At 41.5% G+C, this 16,577-nt stretch overlaps 1 protein-coding gene across 2 annotated transcripts in view; it reads left to right on the top strand.

The window, feature by feature from the left end:
• The first annotated feature begins 3,262 nt into the window (after nt 1-3,262).
• Actr2 (actin related protein 2) overlaps nt 3,263-16,577 on the top strand; it is a 49,698-nt gene continuing 36,383 nt past the window's right edge. Inside the window, exons 1-3 of one of the 2 annotated variants that reach the window (XM_029483584.1) lie at nt 3,263-3,403; nt 14,162-14,272; nt 16,342-16,356. In XM_029483584.1, the coding sequence (XP_029339444.1) occupies nt 3,356-3,403; nt 14,162-14,272; nt 16,342-16,356 (174 nt within the window). In that variant the 5' untranslated portion in view covers nt 3,263-3,355. The remainder of the gene's footprint in view (nt 3,404-14,161; nt 14,273-16,341; nt 16,357-16,577) is intronic. The other variant, XM_021177502.1, reaches the window with a different exon arrangement.

Raw genomic sequence — 16,577 nt, 5'->3', positions numbered from 1 at the left:
CCAGAAGAGGGAGCCAGATCTCGTTACGGATGGTTGTGAGCCACCATGTGGTTGCTGGGATTTGAACTCTGGACCTTTGGAAGAGCAGTCGGGTGCCCTTACCCACTGAGCCATCTCACCAGCCCCCAAAAAGTCTCTTTTTAATTTCCCACTAGATTTAAATTTATCTCTGCCCCCACAGGCCTGTGTTTGTTCTTTCTCCCTCTGCCTCTAACTCCCTGCTGAGATAGCTGAATGGTTTTATGGCTGGGAATGGAAGCAGGGCTTGGTGCATAGTAGGCAAACATTTCACATGCTAGCCAAAACCCTGGCTTATTTCTTCTCTTTTCAATAGCAAAGTTATTCTTAATATCCAGAGTCCAATCACCAAGTTGGAGCTGTAGCATTTTGTATTTCGGCTAAAGACACTTGTGACTGTAAGCAGATGTACTGAGTGTCACTTGAGCAATCGGAAGGACTCTTGAATTTGAACATTCTTGTTGCTCTGGTCAGGGCCTTCCTTTTTGGTGATTAGAAGCTTATATTTTAATATTGGACACTGTTGTCACACACCCCTGTTCCCTCTTTAATCATATGAAAAAATTTCAAATTTACATACTTTAAAAACTAGGGGACAAGATACTGACTGAAAAGCTATCTACTAAAAGTCAAATTCTAAGGGCAATAAACATTGTGTTGTGAAATACATACATCCCATAGGCATGTTTTAATCCCATATCTGTTACACTGGATGTTTACGTTTATATGTTGTACGAGTAATATACATTTCATTGTAGCAGCAGCATTAGATAATAAAACTTATGCTAGAGTCGCTGTGTACACATTTTTGAATCAGTAAACCTCAAGAACAATATATAGATTATATATTATACATTAATACAATATATATTATATATATTGTATATTGTATAATATGTATATTGTATATATATATTGTATATTGTATATATTGTGTATATATATATTGTATATATATGTGTATATATTTGTATATATATATATATATATATATATATATAAATATGTTACATATTATGTGAGTCCACTGGATAGACCTTGGGTCATCAAGCAGGCACCTTTACTTGCTGAGTCATCTTGCTGGCCCAATGACAAAATATTAAACTTAGAAACACCAAGCATCAACAACCAGTACTTGAGTTTAAATAGTAACATATGTAACAAAACTGAAATTTGCAAAGTGTTGCCAGTAAGATTTTTTTTTTAAAGATTTATTTATTTATTATATGCAAGTACACTGTAGCTGTCTTCAGACACTCCAGAAGAGGGCGCCAGATCTCGTTATGGATGGTTGTGAGCCACCATGTGGTTGCTGGGATTTGAACTCTGGACCTCTGGAAGAGCAGTCGGGTGCTCTTACCCACTGAGCCATCTCACCAGCCCCCGCCAGTAAGATTAAGTAAGGTATCCGTTCATACTTTACCTAGAAGTCTAAGGGAGTGCTAGGCCTAAAATTTAATTAAATAGGACTCACTACCATCTTGTAATTCACTTAGTACAGAGTACCACTATCTGCTTGACTGTGTGCAAAACCATCAGAGAGATGTAACAAGCTAGTCAGAGCCAGAGGATAGCCTGAGCTACATATTGAGCTCCCAGTCAGCCAAGTGTTAGAACACTTGGAAATTAATTTATGACACTATACCTTGCAAGTTAAACTTTCTGTTTACAGTAAGACAGTTAAGGATAAGTTGTTTCTCCTGTGTTAAGGTCTTTGCAAGTTAAGGTTTCTATTTGTAATTAGGTTTCTGAGGCCGGAGTGGTGGCCCATGCCTTTAATCCCAGCACTCGGGAGGCAGAGGCGCAGAGAGGCAGAGGCGCAGAGAGGCAGAGAGGCAGAGAGGCAGAGAGGCAGAGAGGCAGAGGCAGAGGCAGGCGGATGAATTTCTGAATTCGAGGCCAGCCTGGTCTACAAAGTGAGTTCCAGGACAGCCAGGGCTATACAGAGAAACCCTGTCTCAAAAAACAAAAATAACAACCAACCAACCAACCAAAAACAAACAAACAAAAAGAATAAGTTTCTGTTTCTTAGGTCTGATGTAAACTGCAAAACAAGTTTTCAACCTAGCTAAACTTGGGATTCACATGACATATATTCTTACCCTTGATCCTTCCCTTTCATTGTATCTATCTAACAATTCTCTCACATCTCTCCCATAAAACAGACCTCAAGAGACCGGCAGCGGTGAGACAGGTGGCTGGCCAGTCCTGGTGTACACCAAAATTGCTCCAATTGGACAATCATGGATTTGGTCTTTTTAACTTGCGATTCTTAGTTTTAACACAAGGATAGACAATGCGACCCCGTCTCAGAAAACAAAACTAAACTAAAATTAAAGGAAAGAGTTTTGTTCTTTGTTTTCGAGAAAGGGTTTTTTGTTGTAGCCTTGGCTGTCTTAGAACTAGCTCTGTAAATAGACCAGGCTGGCCAGGAACTCACAGAAATCCAACTGCCTCTACTTGTGTGCTGGGATTGAAAGCAAGTTCACCACTATCCGCTAAATGAAAGCATTATCTTTCTTTTTTGACAGGGTTTCACTTTATAGCTCTGGCTGACCTGAAACTCGCTATGTAGACCAAGCTGGCCTCGAACTTAGAAATCCGTCTGCCTCTGCCTCCCAAGTGCTGGGATTAAAGGCGAACGCAACCACTGCCCGGCTGCATATTCTATTTCTTAAAAAGGTGGGTGTAGCACTTGTCCCAGTTTCCAAGGGAGGTTACGGAGGACCTCAATTTTGAAGTCTGCATTTGGCAACATAGTGAGTTCCTGTTTGAGAAAATCAAAGAGGGAAGTGGTGAAGCAGAAAGAAACGAAAGCATCCCGCTAGGCTCCTAGGGCTGCAACTGGAGGTGTGGAATAAACCGGAGGTTTGAAACTGTTGTAGGTGTATCCACCCAGGCCTAGGAGCAATGACACATCATGCCTCGGGACCTCCAGGTGTCTTTCGGTCTTCCTAGCCCGCTGCTCCACCCTTCTCCACTGCCGCCCCGCCACACACCCTCCGGCCTTCACCTGCCTGCCTCCCGTACAACCGGCCGGGCCGCGCCCTAGGTCCCGAGACACCTTGGTCAGAGCCGCCGCCCCACCAGCCTCGCGCAGCGCCGGAAGCAGAACGAGGCGAGAGGGCACGCCCAGGTCCGCACCGGACAGCTCTCATTGGCCTTCTCGGCTGCCAGTCCCCGCTCTTCTTTTCTCTCTCTCTCTCTCTCTCTGCACCGCCCTCTTGGAGCGGCTGCCGGGCGGGGACTTCCGGTTTGGGCGGAGCGGCGGGCCGAGGGCGGGGCCGTGTGGAGGAGGAAGCAGGCCAGGCCGGGCGGCGGCTCACCAGGACGAACCATGGACAGCCAGGGCAGGAAGGTGGTGGTGTGCGACAACGGCACTGGGGTAAGGCCCGGCGGGGCGGCCGCGTGTGTGTGCGGGGTGCGCGCGGGCCCCTCGGCTGCGCGGCTGGGCTGCGGGCAGGCGCGCGGGCGGGCGAGCTCTCGGGGGGCGCCGGCCGGCCTGGAGCCGGTGGCCCGGAGCTAGGCTACCCGCGCTGCACCCGAAGGCGGCGAAACCTGTCCCCGCGCGCTCGCAAGCATCCGCCCGCGTCCCCGAGAGATGGGTCTAGGCGGTGAGAGGCCCCGTCCCTCGGTGGCGAGGAGGTCTCCATTTCCGAGGCTCGCCTGTGTTCGTCCGTACAAGACCTAGCGGCCTTCCTCTTCCTGTGTAGCGAAAGATGCCGAATGCGAGGCAGGAAACGGGTTCCGCAGAGAAAAGAGGAAGTGCTGTCAGGCCCGGGGCCGCGGCTGGAGGCTGCCCCAGGAGAGCGTGTGGGCTGTCCTTGTCGTCTGTGGTTTTGAGAGAGGGGGATGGTCAGCAGCTCCTGCTTCACCTCTTGCTTTGCATGCCACCGTATTATAGACCGTCGGCTGTGGGAAGACTTAGGAGATCTAGAACCTCTCAAGTTAATTCTAGTGGGAAGTTGGATCATTTCTGGTTCCTCCTCCGCTTTTTTTTTTCTGTTAAATACAGGATAGACACGTTTGTCTTGAAGATGCTAAAAATGTCAAAATAAGCCTAAAGTTCTGATTCAGAAAACTCTTTGCAGCTGGTTTCTTTCTATCCCCAGTTAAAAGGGTGGAGCATCAAAGTTCCAGTTTTGAAGATGCAACTGTTTCTTTCTGACTCCTTTAGTGATTTCTATTTTAGCATTGCAACATTTTGTGACTTTTCTCCTCTGCCACAGAGACGACACACAAATTAAAGTAGATTTTACTTGAATTACACCTTTGAAGCCAGATTGTTGAAAGAGAAAGGAGCTGGTATTCACTGCCATTATAGTGCAGTTTGAATTTATTATAGTTGAATTTATTACAAACTTTGACAATTACTGTACTAGTTTCATTTAAGTTAAATCTGGGCTAGAATAGGATAGGTAACAATACAAAGGGATATCCATATCACTGCTGTGGTAACAGCCCTAAGATTTAGTAACTTACAAGTTTTTAAGCAACCCCATTTATGTGCTCATTAGAGATATTTATATTTGCAGACTTCATGAAGGGATACAAAAAATGCATCTCATATTTTTTGAGATTAAAGGATAAAGCAGTGAGGGAAATGGTACAATTTTATAAAGCTTCTAAATTATCAGGAAAAAGGTTTTTTAAACAAAGCATGTATTGTTTGTTACACTATATTTAAACTAAATTATAAATGCTTAAACTTTTCAGAAATTCTTATAAAAGTACTTATTTAAAAAAAAAAATAATATCTTACTACCAAAGAGATGTCTCAGCAGTTAGGGGCACTGGTTGTTCTTGCTGAGAACCCAAGTTTTATGCCTAACATCTGTGTGGCAGCTCACAGCTATTCTGTAATTCTAGTTCAACTGTATTCTGTGTTCTTTTCTGGCCTCTGTGGGCACTAGGCATACATGTGGTACATAGACAGACACTCAAGTAAACAGACATAACACTTAAAATAGCAGTGTCTTAAAAGTGTTTTTAAAAGGCTGAAGTGGTGGCATACATCTTTTATGCCAACACTTGGGAGGCAGAAATAGGCAAATCCCCATGGCTACATAGGGAGACTCCATCCATTTTTTTTTTTTTTTTTAAGATCTGTTTCTTAGGACAAAAAGATCAGCTACTATGGCATAAGTGAAAGGAGATGATTAAAAAAAAGTTTTATGCCAGGCGTGGTGGTGCACGCCTTTAATTCCAGCACTTGGGAGGCAGAGGCAGGCAGATTTCTGAGTTCCAGGCCAGCCTGGTCTACAAAGTCAGTTCCAGGACAGCCAAGGATACACAGAGAAAAAAGTTTTATATCTATTTTTGTAATTATTTATAAACCTTATTCACTTTTTTGTCGATATGTTTGGCTGTGAATGAAATAGTCGGATCCTCATATACATCAGCTAGTTCTGATTTAAATCGTAACGCGGTTAGGAATATTGTGATGTCTTTTAAGAAAACTTGACTAATAGCTACTTAGATTTTGGGTTGTTTCTTAACTATTTATTCTTCTTTATTCATCTTAGTTTTACTTGGGTACCTGAAGTTATAATGATGCCTTTACAATTAAATATTAGAGAAGACATTAAGACTCGATTTTTTTAAAGCGGTACTAGAACAGGGGTTGGGGAGATGGCTCAGTGGATAAGCACCTGACTGAATCTCCAGGACCCACGTGGAGCTGCCACTGTAACACCAGTGCTTCCACCACAAGGTGGGAGACAGAGAAAGGAGAACCCCAGGAAGTTTTTGGGCAAGCTAGAGCTGTATGCAGCAGTGGACAGCAAAGGACAGGTGAAAGATGAGGACCAGCACTTGAAGTTGTCCTCTGATTTCCAGATGTGCACCATAGCATACAGTCTCCCACACTCTGACATATGAGTGCTCATATACATACCATCTAGTCACACACTCATGGGGGCTGGAGGGGAGCTCAGTTAGTGGACTGCTTGCCTGATGCTTGAGGAACTGGAGGCTCCATCCCCAGCACTGTACTATCCAATGTACATACCTGTAATTTCACGGGAGGTAGATACAGAAGCATCTTAAATCCTCAATTAAATGGTGGTTTCATTTACCTTTTGTATACTTTAGATTTTAAAATGTGGGCTATTTAAGAAGGTAGGTTGGTTTGTTTTTTATGATGGTAAGGATTCTACCCAAGGATTTGGGAGATAAATGTTCTTTCTGAGGTGTATCCCCAGCCCTGAAAAGTTAAAATTAAAGAAAAAAAAGTAAAGATTTGTTATCTTTTTACATGTATAGGTGTTTTGCCTGCATATATGTATGTATACCATATGCATGCCTGGTGGCCCAAGGGAGGTTGATCCTCTGGTACTGAACTTAGAGATGATTTTGAGGTACCACGTGGGTACTGGGACTGGAAGCTGGATCCTTTGCAGAAGCAAATGCTCTTAACCACATCTCTTCAGCCCCAAGAAATTAAGGTTTTAAATGTTCTTTTGATGACTTAGATGCTTGATCTACTCTCTTTTCCTATTATCCATAACTAGACTCTTGTCTCAGTAGCCCAGAGAAGGAAACCTGCTTTTTAGAATAGGGCTTTGAAAGTGGCCATTTAGGTAAAAAGTCTGCATACCTCTTTTATTTATTTATTTATTTATTTATTTATTTATTTATGGTTTGGTTTTTGGAGACAGGGTTTCTCTGTATAGCCCTGGCTATCCTGGAACTCACTCTGTAGACCAGGCTGGCCTTGAACTCAGAAATCCTCCTGCCTCTGCTTCCCAAGTGCTGGGACTAAAGGCGCGAGCCACCACTGCCTGGTCCATCTGGATACCTCTTTTTTTTTTTTTTTGGATTTTTTGAGATAGGGTTTCTCTGTGTAGCCCTGGCTGTCCTGGAACTCTGTAGACCAGGCTGGCCTCGAACTCAGAAATCCTCCTGCCTCTGCTTCCCAAGTGTTGGGATTAAAGGCGTGTGCCACCACTGCCCGGCGTGTCTGGATACCTCTTAACTGTGAATTTTGATTCCTTTCAAATTGAGTCCAGATTCCTGGTGTTAACATACAGAATTACCAGACTTCAACAGTGACTTCATTGACCAGATTTCCCAAGTGACTGCCATGTTGCTGACACAATGCTTAATAAAGTTTAATGATTGTCCATAGACATTTATAATGCTAAAATTCACATTTGTGGTTGTTTTATCATGCTTCTGCTAACATATCTGTTAAATTTAGGAGTATTTTAAGTAAAAACAAAACAACTTGAGTTTCACCATGTGGAAGGCATTGGTCTCATAGAACAACCATTGGCCTCAAATAAGAAAGGTCACTATGAAGTTGAAATACAAGCACCACCAATTATTAAATGAAAGAATACAAAGCAAGGAAGCTCAAATGGGAGTTTAAAAATCTCAGCAAGGAAGTGGAGAGATAGCCTAGCAGTTAAGAGTACTGTCCCACTGTCCCCTATCCCATCAACTGCATGGGGGCTCACAACCATTTGATGCTCTCTCTGACATGAAGATGTACATGCAGATAGAGTACTCATGCATAAAATAAATCTTTATTTTATTTATTTATTTATTTATTTATTTATTGAGACAGGGTTTCTCTGTGTAGCTCTGGCTGTCCTGGACTCACTTTGTAGACCAGGCTGGCCTCGAACTCAGAAATCCACCTGCCTCTGCCTCCCAAGTGCTAGGATTAAAGGCGTGTGCCACCACACCCGGCTAAAATTTTTTATATGTATATATCAGTCTGGTAGAGTATGCCTGTCATTCCAGTGCTTGGGGCGGCGAGGCAGAAGCATCAGGAATTTAATCTCTTCAACCTGGGCTGTGTGACTCCCTGTCTCAAAAGACAAGAAAATCCTGCTTGGTGCTACTTCCAGCATATGGGGTCACCACAAATTCAAGGGTAGCCTGGTCTACAGAGTGACATTCTGTCTCCAGAGGTTCAGTGATCATTGCACACGAGGTAGTAGAAAGAATGGTAGAGCCCAAGGCAGTGGTTAGAGCCTCGAGGAAACAGTGCTGCTTCAGACGCACAGGAACTCAACAGTGACAACATGTACGAGACCGTGCAAACCTAAGCCAGAGCAAGTTCCGGCATGGAGGGGAGTTAGGCAAGAAGTTCCACCCCAGGCAAGGAGCTATGGGGAATTCTTAGCTGCTGGTAGTGGAGGGAGAGATACAGATAGACCACCTTCCCTACTAATATATCCCCTGATAAGTCAGCTTCCCATACTCCCACGGAACACTGCACACTCAAGAAGTTTTGGACAAACTAGCCTTGATGGAAAAAAAAGACAATTGAGTGGGAAGGGATGGGGTGGTGGATCTGGGGAAGAGTTGAGGGCAGGAAGGTGAATGTGATCAAAACATGCGAAATTCTCAAAAAACTAATAAAATATTTTAAAAATGAAAGTTTTTGAGTCTTATTTAAGGAGAATGTTGCATTGATATTGAATATAGACAGGTCGGTTGTTCCTTTTTGCCTTAAGGAACATTATACCTCTTACTGTGTGGATGACTCAGTAGGAAGTAGAGAGCCTGCTCAAACCACAGTGCTACAAGGAAGAAGCTATATATGGTAAAATCTGTTTCTTGAACACTGCCTGTTACACTCAGTGAGGGAGCTCAGTCACCAGTCTTTTTTTTTTTTTTTGGTTTTTCGAGACAGGGTTTCTCTGTATAGCCCTGGCTGTCCTGGAACTCACTTTGTAGACCAGGCTGGCCTCGAACTCAGAAATTCGCCTGCCTCTGCCTCCCAAGTGCTGGGATTAAAGGCGTGCGCCACCACTGCCAGGCTCAGTCACCAGTTTTAAGAGGATTGCCACGCAGGACGGATTTCAGTGATTACAATGATACATACCACAGAGTAGCCTAGAAAAGAATATCTTCTTTGTATTTTGTTATGACTCTTAACGTTTTTTTGAGTTTTTTGAAGGTCTAGCTTGTCTATTCATTTTACATTATTGAATTTGATTATTTTGAGATTATTGGATCTTAATGCATTCAGATTTGTAATAGTGTGAGATAGCTTGGTTTATACTGTTCTGGAGGAATGTCTGACTCCTTAGAGAAATGTTGGCATTGGATTCTACGGCAGCATCTGCTTCTACCAAGCTGCTGCTTAGGCGGAGTCGAAGTCAATAGGTGTTTTTGATGTTGGCTTTTGAAACAAGGGTCTGGAGTCTGGGCTAGCATCCAATTTGCCACATAGCCAAGGATAGCCTAGAACTCTGAAAGGCTGAGAGGGAAGAAGAGAAGGAAAAAAGCCATCCTTGAACTTCTGATCCTCCAGCCTCCACCTCTTGTGTGCCATCATGTTTGGTTTATAGGTGTTGGAGAACAAACCCCAGGCTTAGTGCACAGTAGATGACTGCTCTGCTCTCTGAGCTACATTCCCAGCCCCAGGAGTAGTTTATTAGAATCCTCCTTTTTCTACTTAGAGTCGCTTTCATTGAAAAGTCTAATCCCCCGTCCGGTTTTGGTAAGGCAGTGATAGTGGTTTGTAATTGTTCATTCCTGTGGTTTCAGGGATGGCAATTTTTGTCTTCTGAGGTACTTGGAAAACATTTTTTTTTCCACTTAAAATATGCTCAAGAATGTTAAAGGCCCTTGGGCTGATCAGCAGGTTAAGGTGCTTGTCACCAATCCTGACAACTTGAGTTTGATTACTGAGACCCATGTAGTGGAGGGGGACAGTGTGCCAGAGAGCTCAAGTGTGTGTGCCTGCAAACACAGTTTCTAAAAATGTAGATTAAATTCAAAATATATATGTTTAAAAATTATGTTTATGGGGGACTCCTGCATGCCTTGTGTAGTGGAGGCCAGAAGAGGGCATCAGATCTCCTAGAACTAGATACCAACAGGTGTGAGCTGCCATGAGTGTGCTGGGGATTGAACCTGGGTCCTCTGGAAAAGCAGCCAGTGCTCTTAACTCCAGCCAATAAAAAGAGTTTTAAGATAGGAACTACCCATCTGCACAGTTGTAGTCAAAAGACATTGGTGTGACCCTTTGCTGTTATATAAATGACAGACCCATCAACCTTAGCTGTCTCCTTCCCTCACTACAGTTACCCTCAGCAAAATCCCTCTCTCCTTTTTTTTTTTTTTTTTTTTTCTCGAGACAGGCTTTCTCTGTGTAGCCCTGGCTGTCCTGGAACTCACTCTGTAGACCAGGCTGGCCTTGAAATCAGAAATCCTCTGCCTCCCAAGTGCTGGGGTTAAAGGCGTGCGCCACCACCGCCCAGTGCCCTCTCTCCTCTTAAACTTCTGATTTCTCATGTAACAAACTTACTCATTTACATTTGTTCCACAGAAAATATTTGTTATAAACTTGTAGTCTTTGATTCATTCTCTTCCTGGGTTTTGGTTTCCTTTTGGAAGTGCTGTTATTCCAGCCCACTGCCCTGTGTATGGTAAGCAAGCACTGTACCACGGAGCGAAAACATTTCTAATTTTCTTTGAGATCATTTATATCCATATAAGTGAGCATTTCATTCTGATAAATGGGTACTTTTGACTTGCCTAATGTCTATATCTGTTCTTTTTTTTTTTTTAATTTTATTTTGTGTATATGAGTACACTGTAGCTGTCTTCAGACATACCAAAATAGGGCATTGTATCTCATTACAATGATGGTTGTGAGCTACCATGTGGTTGCTGGGAATTGAACTCAGGACCTCTGGAAGAGGAACCAGTGCTCTTAACTGCTGAGCCATGCCTCCAGCCTTTAGCTTTCTGTATTTAAATAATATTTTAGTTTTATATATTCAGAATGTATATGGAAATTATGACAGGCTGGTGATGGCAGATTTTGTAATAAGATATGTCTATGGTAGAGATATGATGGGAATATTTCCTCTTATTTTTGTATTATTTCAGCTCAGATTATCAAGTAAACTGGGTTTTAACGTGAGAAACAGAAATGTTATGATTTAGGAGAAGGGTGAGAAATTTTATATATTTGTTTTAGTTTGGTTTTGATAGCCTGAGTTGGCCTTGAACCTACAATCTTTCTGCCCTAGACTCCTCCAGAGTGGGAGAACTAGTCATGAGCTGCCCCACCCAGCAAGGTGCTATTCCGTTCTTCTGTGGTAATTGTTTTCCCAAGTCTTTTTAGATCACAATCAATTATTCAAGAAGACATTGTGGGACTATGAACTGAATTCTGTTAAACATTCCTTTGGGATTGTGTCTAAACTCTTGATTTCGCTTCGGAAACACTGTCAACTGAACAAGTAGGGTATCTGATTACATATACCCTAAGACCACACTGACTTGGGCCTTTGGAGGGAGCCCAAGAAAGATTATATTGCACTTTTATTTAAGACAAAAATCTCACTGTGCATGAAGTTTTGGTTGGCTTGGCAGTCGTGTGTAGCTCAAGCGGTCCTTTTAAGTGCTGGGATTATAAACATGTTTCATCATATCAACTTGTATAATATGCTTTTAGAAATGTGTAGCTTTATCTGAAAATGCCCCAGCTTTGGTAGCTAGACAGTGAACTAACTAGGATTAAGCTTTGTGAGTTTGGAACAAAGCATTTCAAAATTTTGAGTTTCAGACATTTTTCATAATTACTTTTATATACAATTTTAACATTTTTGAAGTTCTGTTCAAAAAGACAGAATTCTGGATAGCAGAATGTTCTAGAGAGGGAATTTATAATTAAAAGTGACTCATCATGATTTCCAAAAGGGCTGCTGTAGAGACCACAGGGAAGATGTTGGTATTTTGGCAGGATTGATTTAAGCTCACATTACATAGGTTTGTGGAGGTCAGAGGACAGCATGCAAGACTCGGTTCTCTCCTTCCATCTTGTGGGTCCCAGGAATGAAAAGAACTGAGGCACTCAGGCAGATTATTAGCAAGTGCCCTCACCTTCTGAGGTGTTGTATACAGTCACCCTTACTGACCAGGACATTAATAATACCCACATTTGAGGAAGAGAACCTTTATATTCTGCTGGTGGGAATCTAAACCTGGTGAGTTACTCTGGAAATTGATGAGATTCCTCAGAAGACTGCAAATACATAATGGCTGAAGAGATAGATTTATTGGTAAAGTACATTTCCTAGAATCCCGAGGACGTGAGTTTCATCCCTAGAACCTATGTAACCATGATAGCTTGTGATTGTAATCTCAATCCTGCAGAGGTAGATAGGACATCCCCTGGCCAGCCAGTCCAGTCCAGTCTAGTCGGTGAGCCACAGCCGATGACCTATCTTAAAGGAGGTCTGAGGGTGACACCAGAAGTTACCCTGTAGTGTCTGCATATATGCACATGGGCACTTGCAAACACTTGTTTTCAAAAGATAAAAAAATAGAAGTAAACAATCAAATGACACAGTTATATTGCCCTGTGTCTTCACCCAAAAGGTCAGCATCCTTCAGATGAGTAACAAATTACTGCTGCACTGTTTCTAATAGCCAACAGATGAATTGACAAAATATTCTGCATAGTCATAGTAGAATTTCAGCCATAAAAAAGATGAAATGTCATTTTCAGGAAGATAGATGCATCTAGAGATGATATTAAGTGAAAAGGTCAGACTAAAGACAGATGCCATGCTTTCGTTTGTGGATCATAAGTTTTTTATAGATGTACAGAAAGAAGTGAAACTCTGAGCCAACAGAAGGCATTAGCAGAAGGAAGGGAACGGGAGGGTGTGGAAGGAGACTGTGGTTAAAGTACACAGTATACTTACATGAGTACACATCGAATATCAGAATAATATTTTCTGTTTCTGTTTAGTTTCTTTGGTTTGCTTGAGTGAAGAGTCTCATGATACAGCACAGGTTGCCCTTGGATTTGTAAACAATCCTCTTCCCTCAGCTTTCCAGGTTAAACTGTATGGCACCAACTTGGCTTTCTGTCCCTTTGTATTATTCCCAATGTGTGTATCTCCAGTACTGTTCTTCACTTTAGTTCTTCTAAGAGTATATGGTACCTGGTGCAACAGAACAGTAGATGTTCCTATAGAGAATTGATTCATTCCATTCCCCTGTGCACCCACGCACATGTGTGCTTGTAGTTGTTCATAAGGTAGCATAATATCTGTATATTACTTTAGTAATTACCTAACTCAATACTGTTGTAGTTATTTATGATTTTGAGACAGGGTCTCATGTAGTCCAAGCTGGCCTCAAACTTCCATATGTTAAGTTTGGGCTTCTAAGGCTGGCCTTGAACTATTTATTCTACCAACCACCTCCAGAGTACTAGAATTATGGGAATATACCATCATTCGCAGTCCTAATACAAGGTAAATGTCATATGAATAGTTATTTTCTAGTGTTTAGGGAATAATGGTAAGGTGAAAGGTATTTTCAGATATGATTTAAATATTTTTTACTCCACTTATTTGTGAATGGATAGACATGCACATGCCACAGTATATATGTAGAGGACAAAGGACAATTTTGTGGTGGAAGTTGATTCTCTGCTTCCAGGGTGCGAGACTTTAAGATTGAACTCAGCTTGTCAGGTTGGGCAGTGTATTAGTCAGGGTTCTCTAGTCACAGAACTTATGGATAGTCTCTATATAGTAAAGGAATTTATTGATGACTTACAGACTGCAGTCCAATTCCCAACAATGGTTTAGTAGTAGCTGTGAATGGAAGTCTAAGGATCTAGCAGTTACTCAGTCCCACACGGCAAGCAGGCGAAGGAGTGAGAGCGAAACTCCCTTCTTCCAGTGTCCTTATATGGTCTCCAGCAGAAGGTGTGTCCCACCACACCTTTAATCCCAGATGAAAGGTGTAGCCCAGATTAAATCTCCTTGATCTCCCTGTCTTAACCTTCTGGAATCCATAGCCACTATGCCTCAAGATCTCCATACCAAGATCCAGATCAGAAACTTCTATCTCTCAGCCTCCAGATTAGGGTCACTGGTGAGCCTTCCAATTCTGTTTTGTTTTGTTTTGTTTTGTTTTGTTTTGTTTTGTTTTGTTTTTTTGGTTTTTCGAGACAGGCTTTCTCTGTGTAGCCCTGGCTGTCCTGGAACTCACTTTGTAGACCAGGCTGGCCTCGAACTCAGAAATCCGCCTGCCTCTGCCTCCCGAGTGCTGGGATTAAAGGCGTGCGCCACCACGCCCAGCTTTGATACTGTTTTTAAATAACTAGTAAATGCTTGGCTACTAACCTGCTTTTTCTGTTTCCTTCCAGTTTGTGAAGTGTGGATATGCAGGCTCTAATTTTCCAGAACACATCTTCCCAGCTTTGGTTGGAAGACCTATTATCAGATCAACCACCAAAGTGGGAAACATTGAAATCAAGGTAATGTTTTATTCATTGTTAAATATCCGTGAGGATGTTTGAGGTGATCTTCGAACTAAGTAATGTAAAGTACAATGTCAGGAAAAGCAAAGGGGGATCAGAACCTCTCATCATTAATGTAAACAAAGGCAAAAAAGATCCCTTAGGTTTTTTATCCTCTTCGTCTATGTAAAGCATGGTAACCATTATTATATGGAGTATAAAATGTAAGCTTTTAAAATTAGGTACAAAATTGATACATATTAGTGCCGTAAAGTCTTCTTGCATAGTTTAATTTGAAAAAAACAAAAAAACAAAAAACAAGAAAAAAAACAAACGAGCCTGGCAGTCTTGTGTTTTGCAGTTGTTAGTGTCTTAGTATCTCTGAGACTTGAGGCTTTACTCTCCGTGCTGTCATAGGCTGGCCCTCCTCCTCTTTCTATAGAGTGAGACAGGAAAGCACAGAGGTCTAGACTGGCTCTTCTCACCCTTACAGTTCATTTTTCATAATGTGCTGGAGGAAGCCAATCTTTATGTGGTCTTACACTATAGGTCTTAACCATATGGAAGTCGAGGCAAATTGTCATTAGCCAAAGTACTTCACATGAGAGACCCAGCACATTTTTCTCCCACAGAACTAGAATTCAAGCAGCAATCACATTGTTTTCTAAGAAATAAAGTAATTGAGAGAGCACCAATTGACTTTAAATTCTGAATGTGGCCAGGGTTCAAGTTACCAAACATACTTTTGGAGTTTAGGGACTTTAAAAATGGGATTTTTTTTTCCATTGGTTTTGTGGGTAGTTAACATTGTTGGTCCTGTTGGGACAGTCTTTGGCAAGACTTAGTAGGGTGTACATCTTTGAGACATCTGAGGGGCTGAGAAAGGTGATGGTTGGTGTTAATTGCTGATAGAGGTTTCTGTGTTTTAGGTCCCTAGTAGGGAGTTAGAGAATGGGTTACATGATGGATAAAAATTATCATGGAAACTGAGGTTCTGTGTTTGTTTTTAAAAGCCTAAAAGTGAATTCTGCCCTTTGGTAGGTTTTAAAAACTTAAGTGGTTCATTCAATATAAGATATTTAAGAAAAGGCCTTGAGGGAAATTTGCTAGATTCCTTTTTCTCTTTTCATAAATGTTTATTCTGATTGAATTTTATCTTTTCTTTTCTTGGAGACAAGATCTCACTATGTAGTCTAGGCTGGCCTGAACTCATAGAGAGCCTGCCTCTGCCTCCACGTGTAAGATTAATGGCATGTATCAGGACACCTGTCACATTCTGTCTTGGAAGAACTTCAGCTTAAAACTTAGCTAGTAGTGTGGTGAAGGGAACTGAGTGGCAGCAGTCATTTCATTTTCTAATTTAGTAGCTGGCTTTAAACATTTTTTATGGATGATAACATATTTGAGGTTCAGAGAAATATAACTATATTATTTATATATTTCCCAGCATGAAAGAAACAACACATTTCTTCACACCTGCTTTCTTGGTTTTTAATTTAAGGCCAAGTGATAGAAATGAGCAGTTTTCTTGGGAGACATTTCCCAGGGACTACCCAGTGGCCTTGCTGATACAGTGCTTCAGTCTGTGTTTTGTTACTTTAGTTCTTTTCACTTTGCTCTTTTAAGCCTTTCAAGTTAAATGGCTTTCCTTTCACATGAATACTAGGGTTTAGATAAACACTCCTGAACTAACTCTTACAGACCTAGGCCTTTGCTGTTACCATGTATTTTCCTTAATTGAAGTTCTTAAATTCAGTAATGAGCTACGTTTGACATTTTGGAATTCCTGTGCATAGAAAATTGACTTATATTTGTATGTCTTGTTAGCTAAAATATGATAGTAAACTAAAAACTATGGAAATTTAAATCATTTATTTAGTTAATTTTCAGTTAGAAGTAATTACTGTCCATGTTCATTTGGCCCTGATAATTAACACCATAAGTTATAGTGGTACTGCATCTGACCTCAGCCTAATTTGTCTCTGTTGCTTGTGTGTTTAAACATTTCAGTGAGGATTTTATGTAGGCCTTTTCTGACTCTTGCTTCTACCTTCTCTTTCTTCACCTTTCTTGACCTGTTGAAGTAGAATAACAAAAAGATGGTAAGTGAGGTTACACACATGCTCTCTGTTTGTTTTCCACTGTGCTTGGTGGGACAGTAGTTGTTGGTTTGTGTCCCTTTAGTATGGGGAGGGGGAGGAAAATCCTTATTTTTGTTTGAGTGCTTTAATTTCTAGCCCTTTTTATTTCTTCAATTTGGTAGCAACTAATAAAGTCTTATACTTTCCTGATTGCATACAATGAACCAAAAAAGAACTAATTA

Source organism: Mus caroli, chromosome 11 (assembly GCF_900094665.2).
Source record: "Mus caroli chromosome 11, CAROLI_EIJ_v1.1, whole genome shotgun sequence".
Lineage (NCBI taxonomy): Eukaryota > Metazoa > Chordata > Mammalia > Rodentia > Muridae > Mus > Mus caroli.
The sequence above is the reverse complement of the archived record's forward strand: the minus strand, read 5'-3'. Positions and strand labels throughout refer to the sequence as shown.